Here is a 21,083-nt window from a genome sequence, read left to right as displayed (position 1 = left end):
TAGTAAATGTTTCTTTTACTGAAAGGAAAAAGAAATTTCCACTTGAAATTGAAATTTACATCACTCGCCCTCAAGTGGTATAAATGAAGCTGACATATCGACTTGACACTTCAATAAGATTCGACCAGCAAACATACGCATACACACATGCTGTTGTTGAAATGGAAATGAAAACAAAAACAAAATAGCGTTTTCTCGACTGGTGGTAGTGGTGAGAAGCTGGTGCAATAAAAAGGAATGGACACAAAATAGACTCGTATCGCGGGCGCGCTTGTCCAAGAAGCACAAAGAAACGCTTCTCGCGTCGTGTTATCAGACAACAGTCGGTTAGCAGAGCATCCTGCCACACCTCCGGATCTCACGTATTTACATCCACCATCGGAAAGTGCACGAGCGTAAACAACAACGGTGACTGACGGGGAAAATGCATGGCAAGCGAAATAGTGTTGCGAACGGTTAGGGAAGCGTACTTACCTCGGTGCTGGTAGTGGATGGTGCAATGATGCTGTAAGGTCTCCAGAACTGTCAGCGGGGGAAGCGGAAACTATAACCCCCCTGGGAAATTGTTATACATCTGTGGTACGCCATCGATGTGGTGCGGTCTGGCCTTGGGGTGTCACCAACTTGGTGTCTAGTGAGGAAAGCATCTGGCACCGTTGACTCAGAACGCGAACCACGTACGATCGACGGCCCAGTCTGGTTTCGTCTTCGGCAGCAGCAAGGCACGCGACATCCAGCAGCAATTGCAATCTGAGCGAAACGAAAAGCACCGGAAGAAGCAGCGCAAGCGGTGGAGTAATTAATGCCAGGTTGGGAAATTAAACGCATCCAAGCATCCAAGAGTGATTTAGTGGCGAAGGTGAAGTGGCAATCAAAGTGGCTTTAGTTATCCGGTTGGAGTTGCTTGGAAAAGTGCATTACCTTGACAACCTCATACACGAATCATCGCGCATCCTTTAATTTGCTTCGCCAGTGGCTGGTCTACGTAGAGACATACGCCTTTAGAAACTCTTAATTTAACTTAGTTCAAACCTGTGATCACTGAGAACACAACTGAAACCCGTCATAACAAATTTGAAAAAGAAATTATTCTGCAGACAGCGATCCGCACACCATGAGCAACGAAATGTCCTGCAAGGGCAGCCCGACGTCTAGTGCTAGCGCCCGCATCAGCCTCGTAACGGATGAGAGCCACTTCAGCCTGGCCAGCCTGAACTCGTCCGTCAGCCAGGACGAGTACTTCCGGTGTCGCGATCACTCCGATCTGGTTCTGAAGCGTATGCAAGGTAATAAACAGATCACACACTCACAGACGTACCTAATCGGTGTTCCATCCGGGATCAGGTCAACGGACGGTCGATTGAGAGGTCTGGCCGACAGGTTCAAGGTCTGCACTTTCCGGGGGTTCCGACGTCTGCTTGCCGCACGATTCGCTTGCGGATTGTAATAGACGCCAACCGGCTTCAGCTTGGCGGTTCAAGCGGGTTTCTTTCCTGTTACCATATTGGGATAGTTATGTTTCTTGCTCTCGTCTTTTGTTTGTTCGTTTTCTTCAAAAAAGGAATTACCGCGATCAACGGACAGCGGGTTGAGTCACCGGCAGGTTTGAAGCTGCGGCTAATTTATTGCTCCCTACAGAGGGGCCTGTTTTTCGGTTCGATTCACGATTGTTTCGTCTTCGCCAGTTTACTTTCCATAGCACTCATAAAAACGTGGTTAACGCAATTGTATCAAAATATTAAAAATATTGCAAAGTAATTAAACACGTTTATAATTTATTTTTTATTGCCTTTTTTATTTGTGCATGTAATTATTGCAGAATGGTTCCTTAACCGAATGATCTTTATTAGCAGATGCACTGCTTATATATAGTATTATCGTTGCCATAGTAATCGTGAATTACTTATTCCTATGTCTACTATAACACTCCTCCCTAATTCACGATTCCTATACTATTACAAAACCTAGCCTGGTTCATCCGTTGCAAAGGCTTAGTGAATCCATCGGCCAGTTGTAATTTACTCGATACATATTCGAGTTTCACCACTTGATTTTCTAAGCTTTCATTCACAAAATGGTAGCGTATGCTTATATGCTTCGTCCGAGGGTTATACGATCCGTTTTTAGCGATGATGATTGCAGACTGATTGTCGCAATAAATCAGAACTGTTCCTACATCGCTGAATTCCGAACAAAGGTTTTTCCACCATATTGCCTCTTGAATGCTTCGAGAGAGAGCCATGTATTCTGCTTCGCAAGATGAAAGAGCTACTGTTGGTTGCTTCTTTACGCCCCATGCTATTGCTGCACCTTGCAACATAAACACGTATCCACTCATTGATCTGCGACTGTCAGGATCTCCTCCCCAATCAGCATCGGTATATCCTGCCAATTCTCCGCTTTCATCCTTTCTGTACTGCAATTTCCTGCTCGCTGTACCTTTCAGATATCTTATTATATTCTTCACAGCCTCCCAATGTTGTCTTCCGGGATTTGAAGAAAATTGGCTAACAGTATTCACAGCAAAGGCAATATCAGGTCGAGTTATTTGCGCTACAAAGGATAAACATTCAATTGCTTCTTTAAACGGTACACTTCTCATTTCCTCAACTTCAGCGTCATTCTTTGGTGACATTGACTTTTCCAATTTAAGATCAGGATTCATGGGAGTTGTTGCAGGTTTTGCGTCGACCATTCTAAATCGCCTAACAATCTCTTCGATATATAACTGTTGATCTAGTGATAATATTCCTGCACTTCGATCTCTCTTGATTCGAATGCCAAGACAATGTGATGCTGTGCCTAAATCCTTCATTTTGAATTTCTGCATTAGAAATTGTTTTAGTCTTTTCTTCAAAGGATTATCATTCGTGAAAATTATCAGATCGTCAACATATATTGTTACGAACAGCATTTTATCTTCATTCATCTTCCAATATAAACAAGTATCAACTTTCGATCGTTGTAGGCCAAATTCTAGCAGTACTTCATTCAACTTTGCATTCCATACCCGGCTCGATTGCTTCAAACCGTATAACGCTTTCTTCAGTTTACATACTTTTCCATTTGGAATTGCAAACCCCTCGGGTTGCTCCATGAAAATTTGCTCATCACCTAGTTCTCCATGCAAAAATGCGGTAACCACATCCATCTGGTCCACATCCATATCAAACTTCGTAGCTAGTGCCATCAGGTATCGGACAGTTGAATATCGCACTACAGGAGCATACACTTCTTCATAGTCGATTCCCGGTTTCTGCGAACATCCTTTAACAACTAGTCTCGCCTTGTACCGGTCCACATTTCCATCAGATCCTCGCTTGATGGAGAAAACCCACTTGTTTCGAATGGTTTTTCGACCCTTTGGTAAATCGGTGATCATCCACGTCTGGTTCTCATTCAGGGATACCATCTCCTGCTTCATTGCCTCGATCCATTTTTCACGATCAGGTCTCCTCATAGCTTCATCGTAACTCTGCGGAATATCTTCTTCCGGTGGATGGTTTGAAATGGTGTTGTAACTTACAAACTCATTGTATCTATTTGGACAATTACGCTGGCGACTACTTCGTCTCAAAACTGGCTGAGTTTCTTTGCTTTGTCCTGTAGCATGCGGTGTTCCGGTCTGTTTCGGTTGTAGCAATCTATAAAGCCCTTTTTCCTGTTTCCCAGATACAATAACTTCTCCATTTGTATCTATAACTTTACATTTGTCTGCTGTAAAAATCACAGTGTGCCCTTTTTTACATATTGCACTCACAGACAATAGATTCGTAACCAAATTAGGTACCTTCAGAACTTCATATACGTTAGCGTTATTCTCTTCTAATTTTACTGTACCTCGTGCTATAGCCATCATGCTGCCATTATTCGCTGTCCATATCGCTTGCTGCAACGTTGTCTCATCACTAAAATGTTGATTCGGTTTTGCCATGTGACAAGTTGCTCCGGAATCAAAATACCAAGATTCACTGTTTGCATCGCCACTAGCAAACGAACTCCATAGTGAACTTGATTTTCCTTTTTCTCCAGACATTGGACACTTGGCTGCAAAATGTCCAGGCTTTTTACAATTATAGCACGTCTTTTCGCTCCTTTTCTTATACTGCGCCTTTGGTTTATACTCTCTTCTTATGTACAATGCTTCGTTATTCATGCTGCCATCAAGATTCCTATCACACTTCACGTCCTGCAGAATTTTTGCCTTTACCGCATCCGACGTAAGTTTCGCTCCTGATGCTTCCAGCCCCATGATCATTGGTTCGTAATGATCCGGTAATCCCATTAAAAGCAATGCTACCATCCAGGAATCGTCTACTTGAAATCCGATCGCAGCAAGCTTGTGGCTAGTCGACATCAGCTCGTTAACATACTCTTCTACGCTCATGCTAGAGGTTAACCTTATGTTCGTCAACTTCCGAAGCAAGCCGATCTTCCTGGTCAATCCGGTGTCTTGAAATGCTGCGGCCAATTTCTTCCATGCTGAAGCTGCATCCGTTGCGTCCTGAACCAGACTGTAGTTGTAACTCTCCAGACTCAGACAGATTGTTGCCAATGCACGCAATTTTGTCTCTTTGTCCACTACTTCGCCTTCATCAGGTTCCACGGCACTCCAAGTTCCTTCGCGGATCAAGATCATCCGCATTGCAAACGCCCATGTTGAGTAATTTTCACATCCACGTAACCTTTCTACCATGGGAAGATTGATTCCGTTGAGCCGTCCTACGCCAGCCGTCGGCAATCCTGCTCCTCTTCCCTCCGTAGCGTTTTGTTCAACGGAACTTCCAGTACTCATTTTCGACTTTTGCTTTTACTCTTCTGGGCCCATAACCTATTGCAGAATGGTTCCTTAACCGAATGATCTTTATTAGCAGATGCACTGCTTATATATAGTATTATCGTTGCCATAGTAATCGTGAATTACTTATTCCTATGTCTACTATAACAGTAATGAGCCGCCGGTTGAATTAATTTGGCTAATAGAACGGGCGACGTTTCATTGCTACTATAAATGAAACCCTGCTAAGCGATTTTCCATTTTAATAAAATATAATTTTCATTGATGTGTTGACTTCTGTTGAACTAGCAGATGAAGCACACAATTTTACTTGTTTTACATTTTTTTCTTTCTCGTATAATAACGAAATAAGAGAACAATGCTAATTATAACAAGTTCTTTCTAAACCAAACAGAATCGCATAACCATTTTCATGTGAAAGCAATTAAAGAGCCTTGATTGTTGTTTCACGCTAATTTCAAAGGTTACGTGGATTAACTAAATTGGAAACATAAATTTGTTCTTTGTCTACTTTGTGGCCACATTTTCCCAATTAACACCTAATGTCATCAATCCCATTAAATCAAAACGTTCTAACTAAGAGCATCGCTTTTGTCCCTTTGTGTAACCCACCAACAACGATAATCGCGGGAAACCGGAAAAGCAAACCAACCCCACCTCCCCAGACAAAGAGAAGGTTAACCAACCTTCCAGAGGGTCGTCAGCTTCAGGCGAATTTTCCTTCGAAGCGAAGAAAGTGCACGTGCATATAACGGTCGAGCAATGACAAGATCAACTCCTCGTATTCAATTTTGCTTCTCCTTATTGCCGAAGGCCCTGTACCGGTGAGGACGCTATAAACATCTCGTTCACCCCTTTGGAGACGCGCGGTTGGCAGGCTTTTCTTGGAAATGTACCATCGCATCGTCTGCCCGCGGGAAGCTGCATTCGTTTATAGACCCTTAGGAGGGAAAATTTGTCTCCACATGGTGGTGTTATGATCGTAGTAGCGATTCCCTTCGTTCCCGTTTTCATTTCCATCGTGGTGGAAGAGGAATAGAGAAAAAGAGTCGTTCGCTTTGGGAAATTCTAATTACGAGTTACATATCATACGTTGTCTTGTAGCTATGTTTTTGCAGATTTTGCCTCGCACGCTCCCAATGCCAATGCGTACCATTCAAGATATTAATCCATCACTCTGCTCTATCCGTTCTATTTACAGACTACCTCCAGAGTGAGAAGCTTTGTGATGTGGTGCTGATCGCTGGCGTCGATGGCCGAAGGTAAGTGTGTCCGTGTCTGTGAGAAGATTTCCCCCATCAGCGACGGTTGCATTTTCCGGACATAAACCGTCCTGTTTTCCGCGAAACCAGTGCACCAAGCAAAACGCAAAAACCAAATGCACGATCATAACCTTTCCCAACCAGCTCCATTTCGAATGTTTATATACAACGATCGAACGTTTTTACACCCCGCCAGACGATAGATTTCTCGGTTCCGCATAAACTGTGCAAAAGCCAACGGACCTTCCCCTCGCCGTGTACCAATCACCGCAAGACAGACGACGTTAGATGCGTTTTGTTGTCTGCCAAATGACACAAACGTTTCAGTTTTCCGCACTCGTTCGGTGCCACACTGCTAGCGGCGCAGTGGCGTTGACGAGAAAACGAGCTAAATTAAATCAATTTGCCGGATGGCCTGGCCTGCCGTTTTCTCTAGGTACTGCACTCTCCGTGTATATATTTCAGTTTCTCTACTCTCCTTCGGGTTGGCCGCCGATCGTTCGTTGTATTATAAATCATTTCCCTCGTCGGGAACAACGTTCGCGCGTCCCGAAGGGACAGTTGTCGACGATTAGCCTGCACTTGACCTCTACTCGCGAGGGGGCTCCGATGCTGCTGTCCCGGCAGGGATGGCTGAAAATAAAATTACGCGAGTAAAATGCACCCATTCATGCCGACGATTGAGTGCAGGCTTTCTTCTGCCTCCCACAGTGAACAGTATGATGTGGAAAATATGAATATAATGCAGTCCCAGTTCTTTAAATCGGTTAGCTAATTGGTTTTAAGATAATCGGTCTATTGTATTTGATAAATAGACAAAAAGAATTATTAACAGAGTAAATAATATACCCTAACAGGAATATCGTTTTACACCGAAAATGTATACATACTGATACTTGTATTACGAACGGTTTACCACTGATCTATAATATACCGTCTTTCGGCCAAAGTTTCTCTCTTCGGAGAGAGGCCTAGTCCTATTAAGGGATGTTGTATCACTTAAAAAAAGAGGAATAATCGATTGACGAAAATTGATTTTGCTGAATAAAAAATATAAACTTGATTAAACTACACATTGCTTTTGGGTAATGAAGAATCATTTTGAAGATTTTTTCTAATCTGTTCTGTTGTTTAGTGTATTTGTTGAATATGTTTGCCTTATTTTGTTATGTAATTAACCGCTTCATCACGCCATCTAAATGTACAGGAAAAATGAGAAATTTTCAATAATGTTTAAAGCTTTGTTTCAATATTAATATTTGCAACCACCCCAAAGTATTTGTATTCCAAGAAAAACTTGTTTCGATTGAAAACATCTTCAGCCGTTTTTTAAACAGTTCAAAGAGAACACATATTCAATTGGCCACTTTTTGGATTGTAGTGCTAATGATATGCATTGTTTCGTTTACAGGATACCAGCCCATCGCCTTGTTTTGTCCGCCTCGTCGGCCTACTTCAGTGCCATGTTCACTGGCCAGTTGCGTGAAAGCCAGCAGGAAGAAATCACATTGCAAGAGGTGGGCGGGGACGCACTGCAATCGCTCATACAGTATTGCTACACGGGCGCGATCGAGATCCGGGAGGACACGGTTGAAACACTGCTAGCGACGGCCTGCCTGTTGCAACTCGGCACGATTGTGACGGCATGCTGTAACTTTCTCGCCCGCCAGCTGCACCCGTCCAACTGTCTCGGGTTTTCGCTGTTCGCCGAGCAGCAAGGCTGCACCGCGCTCCTGAAGCTCGCCACGGCCTACACCTGCCAGCACTTTCAGCAGGTGTGGAAAAACCAGGAGTTTTTCATGCTCGACGCGGCCCAGCTGGCCAACCTGCTGCGCAGTGACGATCTGAATGTGCCGAACGAGGAGGAGGTGTTCCACGCCCTGATGGCCTGGATACAGTACGACCCAGAGGCCCGCAAGCGCCACATTCCGGAGCTGCTGGCACTGGTTAAGCTACCACTGTTGCAACCTTCGGTGAGTTTTTACTTTTGCCTTACAACGAGTCACCTAAGGATGCGTCTAAGATATAATTCCTGGGTGTGTTAACTAAAACAAATGGTATCGTTTTTTAATGATTGTTTTTTACTTTACAACCCACAGTTCATAGTGGACCACGTGGAGGCTCTCTGCGGAGGAGCGAACGAGTGCCAGCAGCTGGTGATGGAAGCGTTCAAGTGGCATCTTATCCCTGGACGTCGTTCACTGATCGCGACGTCACGCACCCGTCCCCGAAAGTCCACCATGGGTCGGCTGCTGGCCGTCGGGGGCATGGACGGGCACAAGGGTGCGATCAGCATCGAGAGCTACGATCCGCGTCTAGACAAGTGGACACTGCTTAAAAACATGCCAACCCGCCGGCTACAGTTCGGGGTGGCCGTCCTGGACGACAAGTTGATCATCGTTGGTGGGCGCGACGGTCTCAAGACACTCAACACAGTCGAGAGCTTCGATCTCAATACGATGAACTGGTTCACGCTGGTGCCTCCCATGGGAACGCCCCGGCATGGGCTCGGTGTGGCGTTCCTGGAAGGTCCCTTGTACGCCGTCGGTGGACACGACGGTTGGAGCTACCTGAACACGGTCGAACGATGGGATCCGTTGGCGCGCACCTGGAGCTACGTGGCGCCCATGTCGGCCATGCGCTCCACTGCGGGCGTCGCCGTGCTGGGCAATCGGTTGTACGTGATCGGTGGTCGTGATGGAAGCGTTTGCCATCGGACGGTTGAGTGCTACGATCCGCACACCAACAAGTGGACACTTCGGGCTCCAATGAACCGGCGCCGTGGAGGTGTCGGAGTTGGCGTGCTGAACGGATTCCTGTATGCCCTCGGAGGGCACGACTGCCCGGCAAGCAATCCGGCAGTCTGCCGGACGGAAACGGTCGAGCGATACGATCCTACCACCGACACCTGGACACTGGTAAGAACGAACGAAACACACACATGAAGTGTACCGCTAATTATTAACAATCGCTAATCGTTCTCCGTCTTAGATTGCGTCGCTAAGTGTTGGCCGAGATGCGATCGGAGTCAGTGTGCTCGGCGACTGGTTGATTGCCGTCGGCGGGTACGATGGCAATCAGTACCTGAAAATCGTCGAGCAGTACGACGCGGAGACGAACGAGTGGACCCAAATATCACCGGTCAACTACAGCCGCGCCGGTGCGTGCGTCGTCGCTATCCCGAACAGCGCCACGGGAGTGGTGCCAAGCGCCCAAGCCGGCACCACTATCGCCCCTGGAGTCAATCCAGCATCGCCAAGCAATGCCGTTGCATCTACCTCTTCGCCGTCCACGTCCACCACGGTGGCCAACAATAGCACCACGGTTTAGTACCACCAAAACCACGGCAAAACACCCGACCCACAGTCATGCCCTAGCACCAGCGAGCTCCTCCGGCTGTGGCATATCCGCTTGCATCCTACGTTCCTTCCAGCATTCCCATTGCTATTGCCGACCAACACAAGATCCTACTCCTACTGCCACCCTGCATCCTTTTCGAGCATGGGAACGGCTACCTCGGAAGCATTCCTCGGAATAATAAGCTATTCCTTTAAATAGCATTCTCTTATACATTTGTGATTGTATGTGTGTGTGTGTGTTTGCGTGCGTGTGATAGTCTTATTAATTATCTGCCCAAATTTCAGAAGTAAAACCACAAAATGAGCGCCATTCCAGGAGTGCAAGAAACCATGTAGACAAGTGGCTTTATGCATGCCCTAACAAACAAACGAGAAAACGTTACATTCCCAGGGATGCCATGGCCCTGTATCAAACTGAGGCTTTAAAAAAAAATCCTTTATGAATCCTAGACTTTTTTTTAGCTTTTGCCACACATCCTGCCGAAACTGCTTGACCTGCCTAACGATAGTTGGGAAAAAAACGCCAGCTTATCCCCTAATGTGTTCCATTTTCTTCCGTTTTTTTTTCTACTGGTATTTGTATTTCTTTTTTCTTCTTTTTCGTCTTTCTTTTTAAATCGCTTTTCCATCTTTCCTATTCGCCGCACAACATGTGACGAAACAATCATCACCAATCGGGCGCATATGCACTATCTTCCGCAGGGATGGCGCGGTAGCACCAGTGCCAGCAATTACTACTACCGCAGACACTTCCGCATTTGTGATTATTACGTGTAAAAGTGGAAAGACGTGATCATCGTTCATTTGGTCTTTTTTTTTACACATTAGGATAGCGGTACCTTACGCGTGCAAGTAGGGAGACAGCTTGGTGCTAAGAGAAGAGATTTCAGATTCCGAGATTGAGATGTTTGTATTGAGGAGAAAGTGGAACAGAGGTGAGCCACACGTAAGCCTTTAATGATCATTCTTGTTTTTTTTTTGTTCACGGAAAAGATCGGAGACTCGAGCATTCGATTTGATTGGTCGGTAACGTTCGGTAAGCTGTGATTTTAGTTCGATTCTACCGAGAACAGTAGCTTTTGAGATTGATCGAAAAAAGAGTAGGCGGAAGAGCAGTAACATCACCCTGGACAGCCTTATGATTTGCAGATGCAGAGAGTTGAAATGGATGCCAAAGAGAAGACGTGATGTTTTGATTCATTAGCCAAAACCTAACCGTACACCTCCGCCTGCCTTCCTACCCAGTGAGCGTAAGATGTAGAGAGAAGAGGAAACATGCACGAAAAATTTGCGAAAGGACTGATCCTGGTAAAACTTAAGTGCTGAAAGATAGGCTTGGAACGGAAAGGGGTAGCAAAAATGATCATTAAGTGGGATGAGTTTTTCCTTCCTCTCGTATTAAATGCAATTCAATCAAATATATAAATCAAACAAACAAAACATAGCATATAAGGAAACGAGTGAACAGATGGAAATATAATAAATCAACACTTGTATAGTGGATACAATTTTCTGAGCAAAGGATAGTCGTTTTACTGCAGCGTTGTAGTTTGGTTACAGCAATGCTATAAAAGCTTGTTCAACAAAAAACAATTTATGCGTCCAACTAAGCAAAGTCCAATGCCAAACACGATTTCTAACGCATAGATTATTGTTGATCCCCAAAGAAATGTTAATAATTTACTTACCAGAATTACAAGCAAAGAGTATATTTTTTGAATATTTTCTCAGCTTCATTCCTCACACACACGCACACATGCACGAAAAAAACTGTACTTCGCCAGAAACATTTATGTTTACTGAAAATCTAATATAAATCTGTATATATACTTCATATATTTGTGTATAACGATTTGTTCTGTTTGCTTGCTATTGTGTGTGTGCTGGCTATCCAAGGATTTGTTCTTCGTTTCTTCGCGTCAGTCATCCATTCCTCCCACAGATGTGACCTCCGGACCCTCTTCCTTGGGCCCACGGTTAGGAATGGTCCGTCCGTGGCAGCAAGGTATGATCGTTGTATGTGGCAAACGAGTAGTGTACTTACTCTTTTCCTATTGATTCGTCCTATTCACTCTGATCGGTGCGATGATCTTCTCAGGTATCTGGCGTGTGTCTGCGTGTGTGAATTTGCGAACTTTAAACCATCTGATTTTGCTTACGTATCTGGTTATTCACATCGAAAATAGTTTGAACAAGAACTCTCAAAATTGCTTTTGCTTATAATTAAACATTTTCAAAATTTTGGTTTTGTAAGCCGTTAGTTTTACATGATCTTGGATGGTGAATGCTATTGCCAAAACACGAAATTTGAAAGTGTCCCTGAATTGTGCATAGTAAAAAAGTAAACAAATATAAAACATCGGCTCACTGCAAACTTAACAAACAATTCTAAAAACTACGTTATATAGTCGACTCTAATAAGTGTGTTCCACATTCACCTGCCCACGTGATAGGAAGGAGAACATCAAAAAATCAAAGTAGCGATGGGATGAAGGGGAAAACACTAAACAATTTATCCCAACAGTATGAACGGATAATTCGGAGAAGAATAAACCAAAACTTACTCAATCATCCACTCGGTTGCAGTTCCACGGTCGCGACAAACAAGCCTAACCACCGTACTTGCTACAAACTTTGCCAAAAATGCATTGCACGACTTAAAACAAAATCACCAGCCCTTAGGCCTCCCGGTCGCTCGCTCTGACGTACAATAACAAATACCCGCATTCTGTTTGGGTCGCACATCGCCCCAGAGATCCGTGGGGAGTGCAAGCCCAGGCGACGTCCCGGTGTGGCGCGGGATCAACCACCGGTCGATCGTCGTCATATACGAGGCGTAATTAACATCCCGTGACAGAAAGTAAAATATAAACTTAAGTCAGCTCCTACACCAACGGCTCTTCCATCTCCTAAAGGAGGTCCGACTGTGTAAATGCTACTAACATCGCTTAGTAAGATGCTTCTCGATGGCGGCCGGAATGTTGTCCGTCGTTTTGGAGGCGATGTTGTTGCCGAGCAACTCCGGGCACGCCAGCACGCCATCCTGGATGTCCTTGGCCTTTCTCAGCAGATCGTAGCAGATGCCTTCGTTCAGTACGGAATCGTTTCTGTAAAGATCGCAAACAAACGGTTTGATTAGGAGTTTTTTTTTCAATTCACATTGACATAGTTTAAAATTTTTGGTTTAAACTTATTATAATTTGTACGTTTTCAGACAATATATACAGATTTTTAGTTTAATGTAGATGGTTCTAAACATATACGAGAGAACGTCTGTAAAAATACTTACTTATATTCGGGATGTTGGACAACTTCCTTCCGTATCCAGCTGGCAGTGGTTATCAACTCGCCGGACGCACGCTTCTGGATCAGCTTCAGGTACTGCTGGATCGTGCAATGTGTGTCCGCGTCCACATCCATGGAACCGAGGTAACTGTTGATCAGCGGTACCAGACCCGGAAACGTGCCCTTGCCGTTGATGATTTGATCGATCGTCATCAGCTCATACTCGTCTTCCGCTTCGGCCTTCTCCACTCCTTCCTTTTCAGCAGCTGTACCGTTGTGTTGTGAGGTCGGCTGGAACGCCTGCTGCGGTGATCCCGCCCGATCGCCGGTCGGGATGGCGGTGATGTTCTTCTTGAACCAAAACCGCTCGGTCAGCACGGCACCCCGCTTCTGCGAGTTTTGCATGTTCTCGTCCACCTTGCTGATCGGGATAAGAAAGTCGAGCTGGTACGAGAGGATGACGCGCGTCAGCAGCACCACGAAGCACACGATCGCGGCGTTCTCAAAGTCGGTCAGCTGGGCTTCGCAGGGCCGAAACTCGACACGCCAGCCGATTGGGGAGTTCGGCGGTGGCGGCTTGAACCGCATCGTCTGCCAGTTGGTCGACTGAATGTTTTCGAAGTGGTCCGTGTCCTCGCGATCGTTCTGGTGTACCTTTTCGCTGAACAGCGACACCGAGTCGCGGATGAACAGATGGGCGATGTGCTGGGCGAGCAGGTGATCGATGTCGCCCTCGCGCAGCCGCTTGTAGAGTTTTTCGTCGAGCACCAAAGGCACATCGTTGTACCTGCCAAAGAGCAAGAGGAAGATGGCTTAGTTACAAGCATTCCTTTACCACCGTGCGCTACCACATACTTATCTCCCGCCGGCGAGAGGTAGGAATCGATCGAATCGTAGCGAGACTTAAAGATGCGGAACCGATCGTTCTTCAGCGGCAGCTCGCCGCGTTCCTCCTTCGTCCGGCAGTCGACCGACGCCGATATGACGTTCCAGCGGCAGTCCACGTCCGTCAGAAAGCCGCGATACGCCGGACTAGCTGCCGTCAGGGCTAACATGATCGGACACATCGGCGTCAGCTGATCGTACAACGTGCGTGCTTCGCTGATGTTGCACGCCTGGAATGTAAGCTGCAGACAGCAGCACCCCATGCCGAAACCCATCGCGTCCATGTGCACGTGGTTCGGCAGCGCTGCGATACTGCCCTCGACCGGTGTCTTCGTGTCGCGATCGGGGAAAATGGGCAAATTAATCGACACCTTTTCGCCCCGCCGCTGACGAATGTTGCGCGTGAGCGTCTTAAACCGCGGGTGACCAGGAAAGATGGCTTCGTCGGGAAAGAAGTTCGATCGTGCGGCACACGCCTCATCGTCCGGTGTGGGAACGGCCGGTGGAAACGTGAATCCGGGACATCCGAGCCGAGGAAAGCTGGTGATCGACATAACGAACTCGTTGGGCGGCAACAGCGCGGCCACCTCCATGCGCCGGTAGCGCATATTCGCCTCGACCACGTTGAAGTGGGCAAGTAGGCCACCGTACGGTTTGCCGGGTGTCCCCTCGATCATGTAAGCACCGTACTCGGGACGCCAGAGGGATTTCACACCTGAAAGAAGAAATGAACAAACAGTGGTGAGTTTAGTTTGCTACATGGGATGTTTGCTACTTGAAGGTACAAATTACTCTCGGGGTCGTTTCAAGCCATCATTGTAAGTGTGCAACGGACCAAGAGTATACGGTAAATAGATCCTCCGCTTTATCTTTGAATATTTCTAACCGTATCGCGGAACCACAACCGCGTACTCACGACACGTTCCTAGCGTGATAGTGTAAATCACGTGTCACCATACCTACTAGAATCTTCCTCTCTCCCTCCCTCCCTTGACCTTTTATTCCATTGAACAAGAGAAAAAAAGATCATCGATCATCGTTTGCGTCTACCCGAACCCGACTTACCCTGCGGATCCGCCGCTTCCTTCTCGTTCAACTTTGCCAGAATTTCCTGCGCCCGCAACGACACCTGTACCGCTCGCCCCTCGTCATCGAAGCGCACGATAATGTACTCCACCTCATCGCCCCACTTCAGCACGTCACCCTGCCGGTCCTTCAACCGGGCATACAGATTGATGAATTGCTCGATACCGTGCTCGCGGACATGCTGTGCCAGCGCCTTCGTTTCGTCCCACGTCAGGGGGCTTCCTTCGCTCAACAGACCCATTTCCTTCCGGGCGGTTGGCTTCGATCCGAACACTAGTCCACAACACTAATCTTGCTCGATGCTTGAGAATGTGTGTAGAATCGTTTTCACAACCAAGCGCGAACGTAAAAGTACTGCAAGGAAAAAAAGAACAATCATTCACAACTTGGAAGTAAACACAAAGCTATCAACAACTACAAAACACACATTGATAGAAGATTATCATTTGGATTTGGAAATGCTATGCACATTAAAAAAAAATAAGTCGAAATGAATGAGATTCCTTCAAAAATATCAATCTTGAATTAGTGTGACCCCTTGTTCTTATCATCGTTTCAAGCTCATACAAATAAGCAACGCTTTAAGAAGATCGTTTATGATTGGGTTTAAAGAGAAGTTTTAAGTCTGCTCCAGCAAATAAATTTAGAAAAACCATTACAATACCGGGTATATTTTATGGGATAAAATCTGAATCGAAACACTCGGAAATTTTGTTTTTATCAAATTTAAATGTTATTGTATGAAATGCTACATTGGAAAGTCCATTACCAAAATTTAAATATCTCAGTCCCCTGTGCCCAAGAGATCTTTCCATTGACGCACGACGTCTTCTTCTATCAAAAGGATTTGGCTTATCTCCGAGGAGTGTTTCTGTATCCATCGGATCGGTATATTGTAGACCGGTAGGTGCGTAACACTGAAGAGTAAAATATTGCACCATCTGAATTGTTGCATTGATTTGAATGAGCGCACATGGTTCACAATTCCAAAGGGCTTTACTTATAGTCTAGACTTCTAATTCACCATGTGGCTAGATTTCACCGTGGTCCAGATTTTCTGCTTGGCCAATTGGCGTGTAGAACAGCGGCTGGCCTAAACATTCAGGCAGCAACATCCGGTATGTATGTTTCTGAAATGCTAATCGGTACGGTCAGGGTCGGACGATAGACAAGCTAAATTGTGCAACCGATCTTTGCAGCGTTAACTTCGAAAGCCTACCAACGGACGGCGGCCCATTGAGTTTACATTCTGCCGGCATCGCGTCATTTTCCGCGTTCTTCGATAGAGAGGATGACGGTGCAAATCCATACTGGACCGACTATGAATCGCTTCTTTGCCAACTTACTCTCCTCATGATTTTTCTAGGGCCGAGGGGTGGCCAAACAAAACCGATCCTTCGATGCCCCCCGGTAGCGAAGCAGAGGATTTAGCATGAATGAAAAAAAAACTACAATTTTTCGATAAGCAGCATGATGAAGCATAAAGTGTGAAGTGTTTCGTTCTTATTTTAGCACTTGACCACAAGGCGAACGGGTAATCACGACGTTACGCAATGCACTTGGGTACAGACAAATGTGTGTCACAAGATCGACTCTTTTCCAGCCGTTACACCGCGATGATCGTGCGGTTGAGCGGAAAACGTCGGATCAAGGTCAATCTGAAGCGGCCAATCGATCGTGTCGGCATCTGAATAACCCACCGGGTGTAGATTCCGAAGTACAAGGGGACATTCCCCAAACCGTCAAACGATACTAAGTCGTATGGTTTGTGTTCCCTTTCCCGGGTGTTCTGGTAGGCATAGCAACCGTCTATGGACCAAAACGGCACATAGTAGCCGAAGGCCGAATCCAACACTAGCAGAGCAGTGGTCCAGTATTCCTACGGTCTTGCCGGGAGGCGTATCGCCTTGCGTATTGCACAACTTGCGCTTTGCTTTGGTTTATTTTTGTTTCTTTCACCAGCGCGATATCCCGCGACGGCGGCGCTGATGGCGCAATTTGTTCACAAACAGACACGAAAAAAATCACTCACTCTTTGAAAAGTCCGTCAACACAGACGCGGTCAGGCACGGTAAGTAGTAGAATTGATTATCAAGAACGTGCCGGTTGCTTGATTGGTTTGCGTCGGGAAGGAAAGGAACCAAACAACTTCGAGAGAACGCGGTCGCGATTCCACCGGCCACGACGGTGGTTTCCTAAATACTAGTCAACTGCTACGCGCTGCTCTAGCTGTTAACCGACGAATCGGTGCGTCGATGACGGTTGCCGCTATCTGTCGTATGCGCGCCCCAACATGATGGAGCATTTAGCTACGTAATGGTTTTTTTCTGTCGTTGCTCCAAAAGCAAACGACGAGACGAGCAGCACACACATACATATCGGTGGTGCTCCCCCGAGGTCGTTAGACCCCCCACCATTCAAGCCGAACACCCTGCGCCGTCTTGGGAGACGAACCAATCCGGCAGAATGATGACGATTCCGGCGGTTGCTTGTATTCTTAGCGACGGAACAGTTTTCGTTGATTGTTTCATAATTTTCTAAGAAGAAGAATAAGAGAAAAATGGTGGGGGGAGGGCACTGGGGATCGCAATTTTTATGCGTCCACGCAATCAGTTTCCACGATATAAATTCTACTAATCGGTACCAACTGTTGCAGCTTTTGAACTGCTGATTCAGGACCGGCACGGAATGCCGGTTCTAGAATTATCGGTCGCGTAAACAAATATTTATCATTTCCGCAATGCCCGTAACAAAAACATAAACATACTACTTCGCCAAAGGGTGCTTCAGGAAATTCAACAATTGATGGGAAACCTCATCGCCACCAAAAGGTTTGCATATTGAAGCTTACGTCACGAATGCATGTATTGCATGGACGTCTTGGAATAGGATGGGCGTCGAGATAAAATGTTCTGGAAAGAAAGGTTTGTTATCATAATTCCGGGGAACTGGTTGGTGATGGCAACGATTAAAATTGCAAGTCACAGTCGAGGTGCATCATGGGAAGATGATGTCACTGCAGATTTTGATCACCACACCGGTAGATAGTTTTCTTTACCACAGAAGTGATAACATCATCCAACATAAAACCACAAAAAAAAATCCGTCGCATTCACGCCGCAACCTGGTGGAGCATTTAGTTAAAGCTCTCAAAAGTGTTCGTTGGGATTTGTGTTGGGGTTTGTTATGTACTAAGTAGTGGCATAGCACCATGCGTGTAGCACTAAATTACCAGTCTAACTGTTGACCAGGTCTTTTAATTTATGTTTACAACGTTTCTGTGTGAATTGTAGAACAATTATTGTTCATTTCATTAGGATTCCTTACAAAACCCAACAAACATGATCGGCTTTGAAAAACGCGTTTATCAGATAGCATTTCGCAACCAAAATAGGATCCAAGGCTCAGCATCAGCTGTTAAGACATCTCGTTCGATTGCCACACGAGAAAGTAGTATTTTGAGTATCCTTATGACACCCTATGGTAAGGCGGGTACAAATTCTTGTTTTAATCCATCCGGAATGTATCTGCTTCCGACGAATTTGGGCCGGTTAGTCGTTCGGCAATCTTTTATCGGTCATGGATTCAGCATCTATGGAAGTTTGACCAGAGAGCAAGTGCCAACTAAGGGTGAAGATTACCAATTGTCTGCCGTGAACTGTAACAATTTTAATAACTTTGAACCACTAGTTTAGGCGAATACAACTCGGAAACTTAAAAACATGCACTTTTGACACTATTTCACACAAAAACAAGTATGTTTTCAAAACTGATTGTTATCAGCTGCTGTTGTTGTTGCAACGGCCGCGTTTCGCCAAAACTAGTGTTGGCAGAATCGGGACTCGCAAGATTCGAAGACTCGATCTCTAGACGGATTCTAAAGATTCGAATCCTATTTGACAGATTCTAAAGATTTGGATCCCATTTGACGGATTCTAAAGATTTGATTCGATGGGATTCGAATCAGATTTGATTTGTTTGGTATTCAAATCAGATTTGATTCATTTGGGACTTGATTTGATTCGATTCTGACTTGATCCCAAACTATTTGAATCGACTCACAATGATTTGAGTCGAATTACTCACATAACGAGTCGATCTTGAGACAACCCGGTTGACAAAAATTCCTTTTTTTTGCAGCTGTCATGTAGTTACAGCAAGTTTTTCGATGGTAGATTGCTGGAACTCGTGCTGAAACTACATGATAGCAGCAAAAATTTAAATTTCTGGACATAGATTGATTTTTTGAGCGATTTTCAATTTAGGCTCTAGAAAAAATCCTGGATCCTATTTTTTACAAAGAAATAAAGTACAATGTCGATTATCCGAGTTGTTCTACTCAAACAAACCCATTTAGCCCACGCAGTAACAATGATTCAGACCAGGACCTGTTTTACATTTTTACCGAATTCTGAATAAAACTAGGGTAAAAATACCTATTTACCCACTTAGGGAAGGGTCACTACAAAAGAAATCGTTGCATTAATTGTACCGATCATATTACGATAAACTGGGTATGATAATGTAGAGTAGCTATCTTTTTTTTTTTTTTTTTTTATGTGGCACGACATTACATTACATTTATTACATTACATTACATTTATTTTACACAATGTTTGCCACGCGGGCTATACAAAGTATCTTAAATCTATAGTTAAACTTACAACAAGACAGAACACGAGAGGAGGAGAGGGATAGATTACAAGAGAGAGTTGTTAAGACGCGAACGAAAGGCAGGGATGGAGACGTTGTAGTCAAACAGGTGGCTAAGAGCCCTGCTACACGACCCGAAAACTCAAAAACTTTTCGGCGAGAAGAGGGGAACAACCGAGAAGTTTACGTCAAAAACTTTTCAGCTCCGTGAGCTGAAAACTGCACCCGAGAAGTTTTTGGCAGCTAACCGAAAACTCAAATGCGTCAGAAGAAGAAGACGAAAAAGAAATAAATGTAAACATAACAAATCTCAAAAACAAAATAAATGAACATATGGTGATAAATTTACGTGTTTCTTTTGTAGTTACGGTAATATTTTGTCATTTTATAGCTAGAATATCAATTATAAATTCACTATAGATCAGGGGTTCGCAAAGTCCGGCCCCCCAACTGATTCCAAAATCTAAAAGTTTAAAAAAGTTTAATGATAAAGATTAAAATATTTTATTCTACCACTTTTTATGTAACTTGAGAACATCAAAATCTTCCTTCTTCATGCGAAGAAAGTTAATTATAGTTTCATTTGCTTGCTCTGCTACAGTATTGTCCAGCAAACGGTTGCCATCTTCTTGCCTCCGCCCTATACGCCTGTTGCGTTGTTGCAAGTTTTGGGTACTCAACTCGATGACCCGCGATAGGGTAGTTAGCCATACTTCACTCATCAACAGATTATCCATCTTTTACTTTTTGTGTGAATTGAAATAAGATCTTGTTTGCTTTGAAGGAAGATTTTTGAGTTAACTGAAAAATCAAAAACAAAAACCTCGTTGCGCCGCAAAGTTTTTGAGTTTGCGGCTCGTGTAGCGTGGCTCACAGAATTGGTACCACAAAACGCGGCTACACGAACCGAAAAGATTTTGACGTAAACTTATACGGTTTTTGAGTTCTCGGTTGGAGTTTTCGGTTCGTGTAGCGGCCCGGTAACACTATTGAAAGAAGACATGGCGCCGATAAATGGATCATTCTGGGAGAAACGCGTACGGCGCGTGGGAATAAGGAGAGGAGGCCTTTCTCGAAGGTTATGAGAAGGGACATATAGAGGGATATGAGAGAGGAGATCCGGAGCGTCAATGGAGTGTAGGAGAAGTTGGGCAATGAAAATAGCCTGAGCGTTCCGGTGGCGAGTCTGAATCGTGGATAGCCCCAACAATTGACACCGCGACTCGTAAGGCGGGAGGGAGGAGGCATTGTAGCCGAGAAGACGCCTCACCGCCAGGCGCGTGAAGCGTCTCTGAACCCCCTCCAACCTTCCCAGGGCGGTGACACCTGTTGGGGTCCATACCGGAAGCCTTCCATACGGAAGCATACTCGAGGATCGGTCTGACCCAGCAACAGTACAGCGCTGTTAGGCTGCGCGGGTCCCGCACCTCCGATGCCATGCGAGAAATAAGCCCCAACATACTGTTGGCCTTGGATACCACCCTGTCAATCTGCACACTGAAGGACAAGGCGGCGTCAAGCCACACCCCTAGGTCCTCGACAACCGACACCCGCGACAAAGCAACACTACTAATCCTGTAGTCGTAGTGGGTCATCCCAGCGGAGCGACTGAAGGATATGACACAACACTTAGATGTACAGAGAGTCAATCCATTCGCGGAGCACCAGTCGGAGATGCCTTGGAGGGATTCTTGAAGGAGTAAGAAGTCGGAAGGAGAGGATATGGGGCGGAATAATTTGACATCGTCAGCATAC

General features: G+C 45.4%; 2 protein-coding genes across 3 annotated transcripts; one reads left to right on the top strand and one right to left on the bottom strand.

Annotated features, from left to right (window-relative positions):
• The first annotated feature begins 248 nt into the window (after nucleotides 1-248).
• On the top strand, nucleotides 249-10,931 carry LOC131261267 (kelch-like protein 5). 2 transcript variants are annotated; one of them, XM_058263253.1, is made up of 6 exons: nucleotides 249-1,286; nucleotides 6,000-6,060; nucleotides 7,472-8,033; nucleotides 8,160-8,978; nucleotides 9,052-9,384; nucleotides 10,122-10,931. In XM_058263253.1, exons 1-6 carry the CDS (start codon nucleotides 1,115-1,117, stop codon nucleotides 10,194-10,196), a joined length of 2,022 nt encoding a protein of 673 aa, XP_058119236.1. In that variant the 5' UTR covers nucleotides 249-1,114; the 3' UTR covers nucleotides 10,197-10,931. The 2 variants fall into 2 exon arrangements, with proteins under 2 accessions (XP_058119236.1, XP_058119237.1); XM_058263254.1 differs by lacking the exon at nucleotides 10,122-10,931 and having other exon boundaries at nucleotides 9,052-9,870.
• A 265-nt stretch (nucleotides 10,932-11,196) lies between these two features.
• Nucleotides 11,197-18,450, bottom strand: LOC131262495 (glutamate--cysteine ligase). The gene is made up of 5 exons (XM_058264549.1): nucleotides 18,317-18,450; nucleotides 14,655-15,029; nucleotides 13,560-14,304; nucleotides 12,709-13,491; nucleotides 11,197-12,526 (listed from the first exon to the last, which is right to left on the bottom strand). Exons 2-5 carry the CDS (start codon nucleotides 14,914-14,916, stop codon nucleotides 12,358-12,360), a joined length of 1,959 nt encoding a protein of 652 aa, XP_058120532.1. The 5' UTR covers nucleotides 14,917-15,029; nucleotides 18,317-18,450; the 3' UTR covers nucleotides 11,197-12,357.
• Between the last annotated feature and the right edge of the window lie 2,633 nt (nucleotides 18,451-21,083).

This window comes from Anopheles coustani, chromosome 3 (genome assembly GCF_943734705.1).
Source record: "Anopheles coustani chromosome 3, idAnoCousDA_361_x.2, whole genome shotgun sequence".
NCBI classification, from domain to species: Eukaryota; Metazoa; Arthropoda; class Insecta; order Diptera; family Culicidae; genus Anopheles; species Anopheles coustani.
The sequence above is the reverse complement of the archived record's forward strand: the minus strand, read 5'-3'. Positions and strand labels throughout refer to the sequence as shown.